Raw genomic sequence first — 15442 nt, forward strand, 5'->3', positions numbered from 1 at the left:
ATTGTACACTACAATCAGAAAAGCAACTTAGAGGGAATCACATTATGGTCCGAAAAAACACTCCCAGGAGTCAGATTCTCTTTTCTTGGGTTTTATGACCTCCATTTTTTTCTTTTCTTTATAACGGTGGAGTTGTGCCGTGTGCCTGATTGCACTTGATGTTTTACAGTAGAATGTGAACGTTGCGCGTATTCACCAGGCGACGTCAGCAAACACCTGGATGGAAGCCGACCTCGGACGACGAGGCTGCTAGGCTAATGCTATCTTTTTCTGTGACCGACAGACCGGAGCTCTGTTCTGTTAAACAGAAGGGAATTATAATGCGGGAAAACTATCTGTGGAAATTTGAAAGGCGAGTCCGCGAAAAGCACGGAAGCGACAAAGCATGGCTTGTGAAATGATGGTACGTCGTTTGGGTCACCGGTTCACGGCTGGGAAAATGGGAATCCTGGAGTTTCAGCTGGCTGCGAGAGACAAGGCGTAGGAAATTTAAGAGAAAACGTCTTGGATTGGCAGCGTGGTGGTCAGCGCAACCAACTCCCTGGTTGGATTCAGATAGAGGGCCTTCCTGGATGGAGTCTGCATGAGGTAACGTGTAGGACACGTGCCAAACTCAAGGGCTGTGGGCCAAATGTGGCCCGCTATGTCATTTTGTGGCCTGCGAGAACATCTTAAAAGGTCTGATTGTCTTAAAATTAATAAGTCAAACTCCTGCATTGACCATATAGTATTCCTGCCAATCTTGTTACCCGCCAAGTGACAGCATACCGCCATTAGATCGCAGTGTATACACATCAATGCCATTGTCATCAAGTGGAATTGGGAAATTCGAATGATCCCTAAATGTCCAGGAAGAGAAAAGTTGATGCAGATGGAAGGGAAGGCCGATACATGTTTGTGCTTCAGGGAGAAAAAGCGGTATGTCTTTTGTGTTATGGGGCAGCGTCAGTTGTCAAAGAGTACAATCTGCATCGGCATTTTGACACCAAACATGGAGCTTTGTATGGCAAAGTTGTATGCCAAAGTTAGCCTTCCAGAAAAACAACAAATTGTCTAAGAATTAAAGAATCCAATGATCTCTGCATGTGGCGCTATGACTGACTGCTCCAGGGGAAGCGGTCCACTCTACGCTAGGCCACGCTAGGCCACGCTAGGCCACGCTAGGCCACTCTCACTGAGGTATAACCGCTGTGGTCAACAAATGAATTATGTTTTTGAAAAGCATTCAGGGAAGAACATGCAAGTTCTCGCTCAACCTTAAAGAGACGTTGGAACAAATGGTCTTGCTACTAAACCAAAGGCCGACCTGCAACCGCATGTGCCAGGAAAGCTTCTACATATATAAGAATTGTCCGCAGTGGAAGGATACTTGCAGAAATAGTCTCCTGATATCTGGATTTTCTGAATCCAACCCTAGATCTGATTGTGTCTCCAAACATAAGAAATGCTGGATAGGAAATGCTTTTATAAAGGACAAGCCTCCATCCTCCAGATGTCAAAAACATCAGCCGCGAACTACAGCTAACTACAAGAGTGTCTATCTGACGAGGTTATGACAGCGAATTCACTTGTCGTGGAAGTAGAGATGATCAAACCCGATCTGCAGCAACCGCGTGTTCTGATCTCCTCAAAGCCTTGTGCGAAATCTTCACCGGGTTTCCCAGCAGGAAGGCTCCCGTTCCGCACCCACGGCAACAAAGTAGGGCGGCGTCGGGCTCGGCGTCGCGTACCTGCGCTCTCTGCTCGCAAGGATATCAGCAGCACCCATCTTGGGGAGATAAACAGCTCAGCTTTTGCTCGGATGGATGCTGACTCACCGGCTCAGTCATGGAAATGTCTGCTGTTCCCCGAACGCGTCTTTGGCTCGGCTTTACAGCCGTTTCTCATCTGATCTAGATTTGAAATGTAAAGAAAAGATGTAGGATATGAGCAACTCCGTCTTGGAGTTGGGGGAGGTCATATGAACCCCAACCTCGTCCAATCATGGCGGGCTAATAGATGATGAATGAATGACTGAATGAATGAATGAATGAATGAAATGTTGGGGGATCGTTCATCGTGTTAGCGGTCGTCTCAATACTCGACAAACAAAAAATTAACTACGATGTTTTTTTTTTCTGACACCGTCATCACTTTGCTCAGCATTAAGATAATAATTCATGCGTTGGAAACAGAAGCCATTCATACTCTCACTCAGGTATCATTATATATTCCGCTCCACCCAGAAAATTGATAGCATTTTAATACTTTGGCAGCGACAACAACACCTTGGCTTATCAATTATTCAAGCGGGGAATGTGCGCAGCTCTTCTATCAGATGCACAACGGAGGGAAAGAAGGGCCCAATATGTAGAACGGTGCAAGAGCACATTTATCAGGAATCTGTCCGTCCAGTGAAGTCGTGGATGCAGAAACAAAGACGTCTTAAAGTGGCCTCACTGTGAATCTGCTGGAAACATCCAAAAACGTATCTACCTTAACAAGTGTCCGATGTCATACATCCGAAAAGCCTCTCAGCACATCTGCCTTTGCGAACTTAACAATCTGCCGCACCAAAAAAAAAAACAGTGTAAATTGTCAAATTTTGGATTTCCAAACACGGAACACCTCCACGGTTACCATGGTTACCTCCATGACGGTCTGGTTTGGTTCAACCGCCGAGCAAGACAGGAACGGACTGGAATGAACAATCGGGACTGCGGAGAGAATCGCAAATGCCAAAAACCGCCCCCCGTCCAGGACTTGTACTCCTGCGGAGTCAGGAACCAGCTAGTGAACATCACCGCTGACCCTTCACCAAAGCGGGTCGTGACGGGAAATATGTTTGTTCTTCTACGCGGCGTAACCGCCAACCGGAGCCCAAATCCATGTCTGCGTGAACAGACTTCAATAAAGCGATTTCCGGTTCTGACAGCTCCGATAGCTCTTCTGCGGATGTCTGGAGGCACTGCAGGGTAATATGACTCCACGGTATCTGGCCGTCTTTTGCATGCAGCTCTGCAGCAGGTCCATTCTTATCAAAGAGCAACGTGAAAGACAACCTCTACCAAGGTTATGCTTTCAACCATGTTTGTCTTTTGATCACTTGACCATATCCATTTGACAAGAAATGTGCCCTTTTTCTGACACCGGCAGATATCTGTGCTTCTTTGTTGGTGGGATTCTTCAAGGACGGCCAAAAGCTCTGCATCTAGTCCTCAAGCTATTAAGAATATAAAATTCTGGTCCTCGATTGATCTGTGTATCAACTCTGACAATATTTGCATACGGCTGCATTGACTGTCTCTTCTGAACACCTCCTGTTTTTTAGGTGTACCCGAGTCTTCTGAAGCAGTTTGTGGAAAAGAGTATGTTGTGACCGCCATGTCTCTAGAGATGGAGAAGACCATCACCAAGCTGATGTATGACTTCCAGAGGAACTCCACCTCTGATGACGATTCTGGATGTGCGCTGGAGGAGTACGCCTGGGTTCCCCCAGGAATCAGCCCCGAGCAGGTAAGCTAACCACACGGCTTCCATCATTTGGGGGGTCAAAGAGACACCAGAATGTCCCCTAATTTTACCCAAATATTTCAAACGGACGATGTGCCGGGAGTTCACGGTCACGGCGAGTGACAAGCGTTACCAAACCGTGATGGGGAACACAAGACCGTCCGGCTTTATCACAATGTCAAGAAAACTAAAGGGAGTGTTTAGCTGGGAGATGTTCCAACGTCAAGGCGGCGCTTTACTGAAAAAGCAGCTTCCGGCAAATCTGAAATACACCGTCGCCATTCGTTTTGATGATTTCAGTGGCGGTGTTCGGGTCTGTATTTTAAGGAAACCCCAAACAGCGAATAAGCCATCGGCTTAATTTATATCAGGTCACGGAGTTCCTTCTTTGTGCTCGTTTGGTGAAACTTCAAGGAGTTGCTTCTTTTTGGGGGTTAAATTTGACCAAATGTCTTGTCAGACATACAGCTGTTACAGGGTCTTCTCTCTGCTAGCAAAGCACGCATCCTCGAGGGATAAATAGATCTCCAGCTGAGCTGATAACAGTCACAATGTCCAGCCGGCCATCCTGATAGAATTAATGGTTTACTTGGTCAGGGATGTGTATTTATTGCTAGTGGAGTGGCACCTTTTCAAGCAGCGTCCACCGCTAAAGAAGTAGAATTATCTGTATCCGCATCGGGGGGCATCAGGAAAGTAGCATCGAGGTCGTGGCTGAATCGCTGTGTTGATCTTTCGCTCACCTTTTATTGCCAAAGCGCACCTCGCTTCATATCTGAGGCTTGACGACAGTTCACTTCTCATCATGGTCCCTTCTAAAAGCAAGCTAGCCATTGTTTTACACGGATCACCACATCATGAATTGGAAATTAAAAAGGTCTTTTTCTTTTCCTTCAAAGCCCAACATCTGAAATATATGCTCTCCGCATTTACGATAATGTGCGCTCTCAACGTCAGACAAAATGCCCCGAAGCATAGTTGGCTAATTTAGCAGCATGTCATGCTTGACCTTCTGTTTGGCGGGTTCTTTGTTTATTCGTCTATCTTCGCCTTCGCCAAATCCTTTCGGAGCGAGACACATCGGGACCGTGGGACTTGTTCCCATCTAACACCTCAGCTGGAGAGCCATTGGTCCGTGGCTCCCGTAGGCTACATCGGAAGACTTACGGGACAAAAGAGGGGAGAAACCTCGCTCGCCATCACATGTTGTCGCCCAATCTGCACGCCGCCGCTTCTCCACTGCTTTTCCACTTGTCGCACCTGTTGTCGCACCTGTTGTCGCACAGGATATTTCATAAATCTTCCCGTCTTCAAAACCCACTACAACACCTCTTGCTTCTCTCTCGCGCTCGCGACCGATTCCCTCTTTTATTACCCTGTTCTCACGTAGCTCTTCATCACCTGCCTCTGCTCAACAAGGAACAGGTCGGGCAATCAGTCACTCACTGCTGCAGCTCACCGATAATCAGCCGTGCAGCGGCCACGACGGGTGTACTTTATAAACAAAGACCAATCACTCGGACGTCTCGTATAACAACATAAAAATGAAGACATCCTTCTATTGCACGACGTAAGGCTTGCGCAACGACAACTCAGCCGCCTTGTAAAGCAGGAGGATCGTGGCTATTTAACAGACGTCTCTGGATTCCCAACTTTGATGTAGTAGCACAGCGAAAAGCGATCACACTCAGGGGTGAGAAATCATGGGGGTTAACCTCGGTATCATTAGGAGCTGTATAGCATAACAATGGACTTCTAAGTCTTCCTCTGCCGATGACTCAAGTAATTTCACCACCGGAGGATTTAATTGGACTGAATAGCTATATCTCTTTGTGCGATGGGGGAACACTTCCAGTGACTGAAGCTTTTATAAGTTTCTGAGCAGCTCATGGCAGTGAAAGAGGAGGGATGTGACAAAACTGCTATAAACAGATTGGAAGTGTTTAATTTCTCCAACCGAGTCCTGAGGTTTCTTAATAAGAAATAATAAGTCTCAACTACCGCTGGCGCTCGTGAAGGAAACAAATCAAAGCGGGGCTTTTCTAACATCAGGTGAGTTTGGTCCAAATTAGCGAGAGACGCTAAAGGGGCCTGTTGGGTCGGACTCAGAATGAACCGGATTGGTCAGATGAGGTCAATGAACGTGAATCGAAGAAGCTCCTCCGGTGAGTTGACTTGTCAGAGATAAAGGCAGAACTCACCAAATAATCCAGGCCACTTCCCTGCAGATTCGGGGCCATTGGAGGTTTCTGGCTGGTTAGCAAAACCATGATTGTTAGTTCTGATTCATCATCCAGGAGTGCAGAAGTGTCAGAGCCACAACAACATTGACTCCTGGGCTACTGAACTTTAAACCCAGGAGCTTGTGTAAGGGCTTGAAGCACAAAAAGCCCAAACATGTACTTCTTGATCCATGCCACCATTTGCCATCTGGCAAGCACCTTGAAATTGGCATGCAAGCTAATGGGATGTTCTGCTAAAGACAACTAGGAGCGACATGGCACAGGAGCGATTATCCTTGGAACGGAACACCGGTTCGATTCCAGGCTCCTCCCAGTGTGTCGAAGAGTTGTCGGGAAAGACACTGAACCCCTTACTGGTCCCCTGGCGCCGCGAGACGGTAGCCAACTGCTCATGGTTCATCCATGATGGGTTGAATGCAGAGAAGGAGGAAGGGGAAGGGGTTTCCCGCAAGGGATTAAGAAAGTCGATTGACCCAATGATAGTATCCCCTGAGTGCAGGATAAGCGGTAGTAGACGGATGGCTGGATGGATGAAACTAGCGGCGGTTGTACAGGCAGACGGTATTTGGGATTCACAGCCTGACTCCGCTTGAAGAAATCGACGAGGTCGCAACGGGCATGGACGCCTTGCACGCGAAAGAGAAGTCTTCTGTTGTTTTTGAACGTCGGAACAAACACTCGATGATACGGTTTTGGTGATAATAGGGGTCTTTGCCATTATACATGCATGCATAATCGGATACAAGGAGAGAAAATTGAGGGCAGTGCAGATCCTCTCGCTCTGAGGTGTTATATTAATCAGAATTGCAAAGACGGCACGGGTTTCGTTTCTAGTCGATCGACAGCTAATAGACGACGGCATTATTCCGCACAGGACGGCGCCTTCAGCAATATTTTCATGCTCACTGTGCCACACACCTTGAAATCATCATCTCTTCCAAAGGAGGAGATGATGGAGTTGGAAGAGATGATGAAGTACAAATTGTGATCGCACGGGGCCTGTTAACTTGAGAGAAATGGAAGACGAACCGAAGCAGGTACATGGCCACTGGGGGATGAAATGAGGGTCGGTCTCAAATCAATTTAAATATACTGACATGAAAAACAAATGAGTTTTTCCTTTTTTTGACAGCAATAATGTTACCCTTGTTTTCTGCTGGTTTTTACTAGGTGCATCAATACTATAACTCCTTGCCGGAAGAAAAGGTGCCCTATATTAACAGCCCTGGAGAGAAATATCGCATCAAACAACTGCTACACCAACTGCCACCACATGATAATGAGGTAAAGCATTTTTAGAAGGGGAGCGACAGCTCTGCATCTGGCTGCAAATTGTCGGGGAGAATCGTACTTGAAAACGGCAACGGTGCGATCATTCAAGATGACCCGTGTTGTTTAGGTGCGTTACTGCAATGCATTGGACGAAGAGGAAAAAAGAGAACTCAAGCTGTTCAGCAACCAGCGGAAGAAGGACAACCTGGGAAGAGGCAATGTCCGTCCTTTCCCTCTCACGATCAACGGCGCAATCTGTGATAAGGTAAAGACTCGAAGACGGTTCGCTTCTCTGTCTTTTGCGATTCTGTGCAACGACGTCTCAGTCGTCCAGTTTCATGGGTCTAGTTGTAAAATCTGGTAAGAGCAAAATCAAATCCCGGTACACTTCAAACCCCCACGGTACCCCGAAGCAAAGGACCTCCGGGCACAATATCGGGAATGTGCTGTCTGCTGCTGAGCCCAACAAGGCTTGAGATGAGGAGACAAAGCAACCTCTGCACAAACACAGGAAAGCCACCTCTTCAGCTAAGGACTCCATGGTCCATCTATCCCCGGAGAACAAGGGCCATTTCCTTGAAGACACCAATGTCCTGTTTCTGGCCAGAGAAGACAGCTGGTTTGAGAGAAGAGTCAGAGAAGTCATCCTTGACAAACTGGAGAGACCTTCACTGAACAGAGGAGGGGGTAAAGACCTTCCACCTTCGTACAATGCCCTGATCTGATCACTTCCAAGACAGTTCAATGCAGGTAGATTCCCGCCTGACCTTCACCTAGTGAGTTACCGGACACAATCTACACCTGGGCAGAGTCCAACTCCGGCGGTGATTCTCTGGAATTCTCCAATTTGTTGCCCCAAATGACGCACACATTATCATAGCAACCCAATCGCTGCACAACAACTCACTCATGAACATCACAAATCCTTTCAACCAGCGCTCATCCCCCGACCCCTAAAGGTACATACCGGAAAGTCCCAACCGTCTGCCGGAACTGAAGAAGCCTCCGGGGCGAGAGGAGGAGCATCTTCAAGGAGACAAGCCAAGTCCCGTTTATAAGATGACTATTGACCAGGAACTGGATGACTGAGAACCTGCTTCGCTACCCTCGGGCTTCTAATGATTTTTTAATGAAAAAGAAAATTGATAGAACATGCTTGTACATTTACACGTGCGGTTTTCCTAATTAGCTTCTTTCCTCTCTTGTCCGTCCATCTATCCCCTTTCTTCTCGTACAGTGCGGTGGGCAGATAAACGGAGGGGACATTGTGGTGTTCGCCGTGAGGGCGGGTCATGGAAAATGCTGGCACCCGCATTGCTTCGTCTGCAGCGTGTGTGAAGAACTGTTGGTGGATCTGATTTATTTCTACCAGGACGGCAAGATCTACTGTGGCCGGCACCATGCGGAGAGGCTGAAACCCCGTTGCTGTGCCTGTGATGAGGTGCGCCTTTCTGCTCCTGCAGCTATTTAGGGTTGGAAACAGCTGAATCGTTTGTAGCCCCCAAGGCACGGATGTAGTTGGATGCATTTTGGAGTAAAAAAAAAAACAAAAAAAACAATGTCCTTGAATTCTAGCCATGCCTAAATTCGGGTCGTTTTTTTATTTTTCATTGTCAGGCTTTTTTTACAGACTGCATAGCAACCTGTCCAAGCACAGTGCGGTTAATTAATTCAATACATTATTCAGTGTAGTGCACTGCAACACTCCCATGTCCATCAAACTCTAAGATATATGTAACAAACTCAAGGTCCACGGGCCAAATGTGGCCTGCCACGTCATTTAATGGGGCCCGCGAGATCCGATTGTCTTCAAATAAGTAAGTCCAATGCGTGCATTGACCATAAACTACATTTTCCAAAATTCATGCTGATGGCGTTACCTACAAAGTGACGGCATCACTGCCAATAGATGGTATTTCCAACAAGTGAAATTGAGAAATACAAATGATCCCTAAATGTCCAAGGAGAGAAAAGTCGATGCAGTAGGAAGACTTTTTCAAGATGTGAAGGTTAATACATGTTTGTGCTTAAAGGAGAAAAACAGGGTATGTGTTCTATTATGAGACAGTGTCGGTTGTCCGAACAAAACACGGAGACATGTATGCCAAAGTTTGCCTTCCAGAAAAACAACAAATTGTCCAAGAATTAAAATGTAAGATATACATTTGCATCGATTCTATGTAAATGAATGTGTAACATTCTGGATCTGAATGAGTGATAAATTCAGAATTATTTAACATTAAGAAGTAGTTACATTTATTTTACATTACATTTGGTTCCATTTAGTTACCGTGACATGAGGACCTTTGAGGGCAACCATTATGCTGATGTGGCCGTCGCTGAAAATGAATTTGACACCCCTGATCTAAGATGACTTGGCTTCATCAACAGCAGCACCATAAGCCATCCCTTGGAAATGACTTATCATTAATTCATCACTTATATTAACCCAAACCCTGTTGACTTTTTCTGTCTGGATCTGCCGATGAATACGACGTCTGGATCCTCCAGATCATATTTGCGGATGAATGCACCGAAGCAGAGGGCAGACACTGGCACATGAAGCACTTCTGTTGCTATGAGTGTGAGACCACCCTGGGTGGCCAGCGTTACATCATGAAGGATGGACGACCGCACTGCTGCAACTGCTTCGAATCCCTTTATGCGGAGTACTGTGACGCGTGCGGGGAGCACATAGGTAAGCTACCTTTTTCCTGCCAGAAAACACTGAAAAAAAAACGGAAACTACCCTTTAAACTGTCTCAAAAAACAGCGCTTTATCACCTTGCGTTTTCAAAGCATTCGCCCATCGGTCCAACCGGAGCGACTTGGGTTTCAATGTTGTTCGGACGTGCAACTTTGTGATTAGGACGCTCATTCGACCAACTGAGCCACAGCCACCCCACTTATTGCAAATATGAGCATTATCACCCCTTTGAGACATGTGTGCCACAGCTGTGGCGAGGTGGAGTGGGCGCAGTCAAATGTAGACGGTAATTATCTTCCCAAACTCCAGAAACAGTGAGTGTGTACGCCTCGCTGGACGGCCCCATGTTGTATCCAGATGGGAGTTGTGAAAAATTATTATTTCCTTGAGCTCTGTTGCAGAGCTGGTGAAATCCATTCCCGCTTTCCGACAAGTCGGGCGATCACGACCGGCAAAGTGCAGTTCGGGAAAAAAAAAACGGCTTCCGCGTAAAAGTCACTCTGTCGCTGCTTCGAGACTCTTTTACAAGCCGAATGTAGCGGTTAAAGTTGTTATCGTAAGAGACGCAAATGATTTCAGAGTGTACTTTCTTCACATGATCTCAAGAAGTACAACGTTATCGCGCTTAACAGTGTATTTAGCTGCTTGTTGGGTATGTTGTGTCCTTACGGTGCATCCCGCCGCAGGCATCGACCAAGGCCAGATGACGTACGACGGGCAGCACTGGCATGCGACTGAGGAATGTTTCTGTTGTGCTCGTTGCAAACGCTCCTTGCTCGGCCGTCCCTTTCTACCAAAGCAAGGACAGATCTTCTGCTCCCGGTCCTGCAGCGCCGGACAGGTAGGCCCCTGAAATACGCCTTACACTTTCTGTACACTGTCGCAGCGGATTGATCTCGGCGAACTACTGTTTTCCCTCAGGATCCGGATGAGTCCGACTCCTCGGACTCGGCTTTCCAAAGCGCACGTTCCCGCGAGTCTCGCCATAGCACCAAGGTGGGGAAAAAGGAGCGCAGGAATGCCGAACAGGAGAGAAGAAGCGCAGAGGCCCGTCAGTCGGCTCCTCCGCCCATGCCCGACCGTCTGTCCGCTGAAATCGATCCCCTGTCGGTCCAGATGGACCGTTTGAGCCTTTCCTCCAGTCAGACCCCGAGCAGGACGCCGAACCGCACGCCCAGCCGCACTCCGAGCCGCGCCCCGAGCCTTAACCAGGTGTGGATGAGCCGAGACGACCCCTTCGTCCCGGCTACCTTTGAGGGCCCCAAGAGGGAACCCTCTCCGACTCCTACGTCGATACACCTTTTGGGCCAGTGCAACGCCAGACAGGGCTACAATCCCAATGCGAATGTTCATCCTCCGGCCCAGAGTCCCGTCAACCCGGGAAAGAGGCCCGATTCCTGGGGGAAGGAACAAGGCAACACCAAGAGGACACCAATGGCCGCCCTGAGGGGCCACTCCTTTAACGAAAACTGGATCCACCACAGCCAGGATGAGTTCAGGCCCAACAAGCTACGCACCCAAATGAGTTTCAACGAGATGTCCAGCCAGAACCAGGGGTTCTCTGACAAGAGAAGCATCAGTCTGCATGGATTCCAGAGAGATGGAAGGCCCCCTCTGACCAGGAGGAACCCGATCAGCGCCATGAGCTTCAATGAGCCCCTCACCCCGCTGGAACAAACTCCCCGCGGATCCATGGACTCCCTCTCTATGTCCAATGCCACAGGTAACGCGCTTCGCATTACCTCTCGTGTCCTGTCGGTTCATTAGTTAAAGCACGACACGTTTAACATCAGTCGGCTTTTCATGAAGGTGTAACCAGCGATCTGCTCCCTACAGGTAACTCGCTGGACGGGGTCAGTAAGCGGCAGGAGCACTTGTCCAGGTTCTCCATGCCTGACTTGAGCAAAGACTCTGGCGTGAATGTGTCTGAAAAGAGCAACATGGGAACCCTTAGCTCTTCAGTACAATTTCACAGCACAGAGTCACTGTCCTCCTCCCGCCCCTACAACAACAACAACAACATGTATGCTCCGCTGAGAGTGGGCTACCCGCTGCAGTACTGGGACGGCCCACAGCCGCTGGGTTTCGACAGCAAAGGTCGCGTCGGAGTCATGGGCAGCAGCGGCAACTTGCGTATGGCTCCCATGAGTGACCGGATGCCCCGCCGACGCATGAATGTGCCGGAACCCGTATCCCAGAAACAACAGCCTCAACCGAGACGCCGCAAACACCATCACGGTAACGGGCAGCATCGCGGCGGCCGCCACCACAGACGCTCCCGTCGCTCTCGCTCCGACAACGCCCTGCACCTCGTGGCGGACCGGCCGGCGCAAGTGGTGGAGCTGCCGTATCACCGCGTCCAGGAGGATTACGATCGCCTGCCCTCCAATCACGCAGCTCGGGAATTGTTTGGTCTGGAGCCAGGCGGGTACCGACAGCAGCCCCACCGGCCGTGTCCCCGCACCACTTCTGATCTCACTTTGCAAAATGCAGGCTGGCAGCCTGTTGGGCTGGGTGGGCCGTGCTGGGGCGATGGGTACATGGAAGCCGCTGACCCGTGGTGCTCCAGCTGCTCGTCTTCATCCGAATCCGAGGGGGACGAGGCTTATTTCCTCGGAGAACCAATCCCTCGACCTGTGCAGCTGTGCTACATCAACAATGAGGAGCTGCGCCATCGCTACAGTCCCTCTGGGATAGGTGGCCATCACGGACCTCTTCACGGACCAATTCATGGCCAGCTGCACTCTCGCCAGAGGAGGAAGAGCAAAAACTGCATAATATCATAGACAGCCAGGAAAAGGAGTTGAAAGATAGGAAAGAGGGTGATGAGAGAGTGAGAGTGGTATACAGTAAAAAGGAAAAGATAAGCAAAACAGAGAGTGGGATGGAGCTAGAGATACATCTGACACTGAAAGTTAATAGTGTGTGTGTGTGTGTGTGTGTGTGTGTGAGTGTGTCGGGGTTGAAGAGACAAAAAGGCCTATTTATTGTGCTTGTGAGCTTACACAACTGCGGTAGTGTTTGTGCACACCTACACAGAATGATCTAATCATGAGAGGAAGCTCAGCTGGCTTACACAACAGAAATGTTTACGGTGATGAATATGGAATCTGCCGACGGTACCGGAGAGCGGCGGCGAATTTGACTGCTAAATATACCTTTGGTCAAGGTAATTAACATGATTTCTGTGCGTGTCTGTGTGTGCATTAGTGTTACGGGAAGCCTGAACGATTCCCATACCATTTGAAAAAGGGCGGAGGATAACCGCTCGGAGATCCGAGCTACGAGCTACTCCACGTGGACAAACCAGGAGTGGCGCCGGGAGAGCGAAAGCTACGCGCTAGATTCCAAGCTGTGTTATCGTTTACCTCGGTGGAATCCAAATGCTGCTGGAATATAGTATAGTCGTGCTAGCCCTGTTTATCACCTTGTACAAAATAGTCTGTTGAACATTGTGCTCCACACGGCCGACTCTCCATGCTTCTCCAAGGACCAAGTGCTGGCCAGCCTCTGCTCCTTGACCATTCAGGCACAGTAACGTCAGGTATGGTCCCGTTTTCTCTTCTGCAACATGCTTTGTTTTCGTGGAGAGTCACCTATAGACGAGTAAGGATAAAATAATCTCGATAACAATAATATTAATGCAAATAATGATTAAAATGATGATAATAATATTAAAGAATAATAACTGTTAAATGTATATAAAGTACTAAACCTCATAGAGTAATCGATATAGTAATGTAAATGTCATGTACATATGGTCTTAAATATTTATATATTTTGTAACTAAAGAATCATCATTTGTATAACATGATGTAGAGATAGGCAGACCTGCATGTCCATTTGTTGTTGTTGTCTCATCCTGAAAATAAAGTGTACTTCAATGAACAGCCAGACGTTGGTATCTCATATCGAGTTAACGGCTTGTTGGCGATGCGCCGCCGAATATCGCCGTTTCTGTGCGCGGCGGGTCCACGGCTCCATGCAAGGACGGAGAAGTCTGCGGTCCAGGAATGAAGTCGCCCCAAGGTCCACCTTCTGCGGGCGCCATCGTGCCCGAGTGCAGTCGCGGATCATCTTTGGAAATGTCCTTCACACACACAATGACGGCGTGGTGGATGTTGGCCAGATGATCGGCGGTGGCCGACAGTACCGTCAGGAGCAACTCGGGGTTCAGCGCTTTGCCCCGGGACACTTTGGTATGCTAACAGAAGCGGTCGTAGCTCGAACGGCTAACCCTCCGATTGGAGGGACGCTAGCTCTACCCGTCGATTCAGCCTGTCTTATCTGGAATTCTAAAAAGCCTCCCGATAGATTTTAACAACTTATTCGGAATCCACACCCCGGGTTTCGGATGACCCTGTGTCGCATGCTGGTTACTCTGCGTGCCGACAACATCCATCATTCCGAATCCCCCCCCCTGAAACGCGGGTGTTATACCGCTAACAAGAGGTCACGGTGTCCAAGCAGGAATAATCCCGCTGATGTCACCTGAACGTCATCAGGGTCGGTTTATCCCAGATGGGACCTTCTACTCCTCAGAGAGCTCCTGCGGAGCCTGATGCTGCCAGCAGCTGAATGGCACATGAGGAAATTTGTTAAAGATACGTATCTGTGTCTTCTTTTTCTTGTCTTTCTTCTTCTTCCTTTCTTTTTGGCTGCTCCCTTCAGGGGCCGCTGCAGCCAATCACCTGCCTCCGTTTAACCCTCTCCTCTCCATCACCGGCTAACTTCCTGTCCTCTTACCCTCCATCCGTAAATCTCCCTCTTTGGTTTCCCCCATGGTAACATGACATGTATCACATCTATTTATGGACAAAGTGAAAGAGGGCGTGAGGCGATGGAGAGGAGAGGGTTAGCTGCAGGCAGATGATTAGCTGTGGGTCAGCTGGAGGCAGGTGATTGGTCACGGGTTCGCTCGAGGCAGATGATTGGCCATGGGTCAGCTGGTGGTAGATTATTGGCCATGGGTCAGCTGGTGGTAGATGATTGGCCGTGGCAACCCCAGAAGGGACCAGCCCGAAGGAAAAGAAGAAGATGTAAGTGACATTTAAGTATGTATAAACCAACATTAGTTGTTCATTTGATATTTATCAGCTGATACACACAATGTTGTTGGTTTTTCTATGGATAAGTGATTATTGGCAACATCACAGAGATCAATCTTTACTCCTATCCTTCACCTCCTGCAAGAATCCCCATCGAGATGATGTATTCATGTCTGCGTTGGGTTCCTCCAGGTTCTCCGGGTTCCTCGCACTGTCCAAACACATGCAAGATGTGACCCATAAGATGTCCAGACACGTGAATGAGAGGCCGAATGATTGTTTTTCCCATCGGTGGTGCTGTGACTGACAGGATCCAGGGTGACCTCTCGCCAAATGACATCTGGGAGCTCCAGCACTCCTGACCTTCACTGCAGGATAAGCGATACAGATAATGAATGAAAACATTGAAACCTGATCAATCGTCTTCACGTCCCATCATAATAAAACTATTGTCATAATCATGCATATCACGGTGCGTGCACAGGCCTCATAAGGTTCTCCTGCGGTGGACCGGACCGTCCTTTGCTAATGCTATCTTCATCTCGCGGTTGCTGCAGCGCATCTGTAAGATGCGTCAACACGCAGACATGGTTCCACTGAAGATGCAGAACCAAAAGGCCACGGAGGGATGAAGTAGAGAGGAAAAGTGGGAAGAGAAACACCGAAAGTGGGAATGACGC

The 15442-nt window shown here is 48.5% G+C and overlaps 1 protein-coding gene across 2 annotated transcripts in view; it reads left to right on the forward strand.

The window, feature by feature from the left end:
* Positions 1–13602, forward strand: part of LOC147214521 (prickle-like protein 2) — a 39036-nt gene extending 25434 nt beyond the window's left edge. Inside the window, exons 2-10 of one of the 2 annotated variants that reach the window (XM_086141307.1) lie at positions 3311–3495; positions 6679–6772; positions 6906–7019; positions 7135–7272; positions 8245–8448; positions 9519–9705; positions 10401–10555; positions 10636–11437; positions 11551–13602. In XM_086141307.1, the coding sequence (XP_085997433.1) occupies positions 6752–6772; positions 6906–7019; positions 7135–7272; positions 8245–8448; positions 9519–9705; positions 10401–10555; positions 10636–11437; positions 11551–12500 (2571 nt within the window). In that variant the 5' untranslated portion in view covers positions 3311–3495; positions 6679–6751 and the 3' untranslated portion in view covers positions 12501–13602. The remainder of the gene's footprint in view (positions 1–3310; positions 3496–6678; positions 6773–6905; positions 7020–7134; positions 7273–8244; positions 8449–9518; positions 9706–10400; positions 10556–10635; positions 11438–11550) is intronic. The other variant, XM_086141305.1, reaches the window with a different exon arrangement.
* The last annotated feature ends 1840 nt before the right edge of the window (positions 13603–15442 follow it).

Source organism: Fistularia commersonii, chromosome 34 (genome assembly GCF_037954325.1).
Source record: "Fistularia commersonii isolate RoL2024-O1a breed Wild chromosome 34, RoL_Fcom_v1.0, whole genome shotgun sequence".
Classification (NCBI taxonomy): Eukaryota; Metazoa; Chordata; class Actinopteri; order Syngnathiformes; family Fistulariidae; genus Fistularia; species Fistularia commersonii.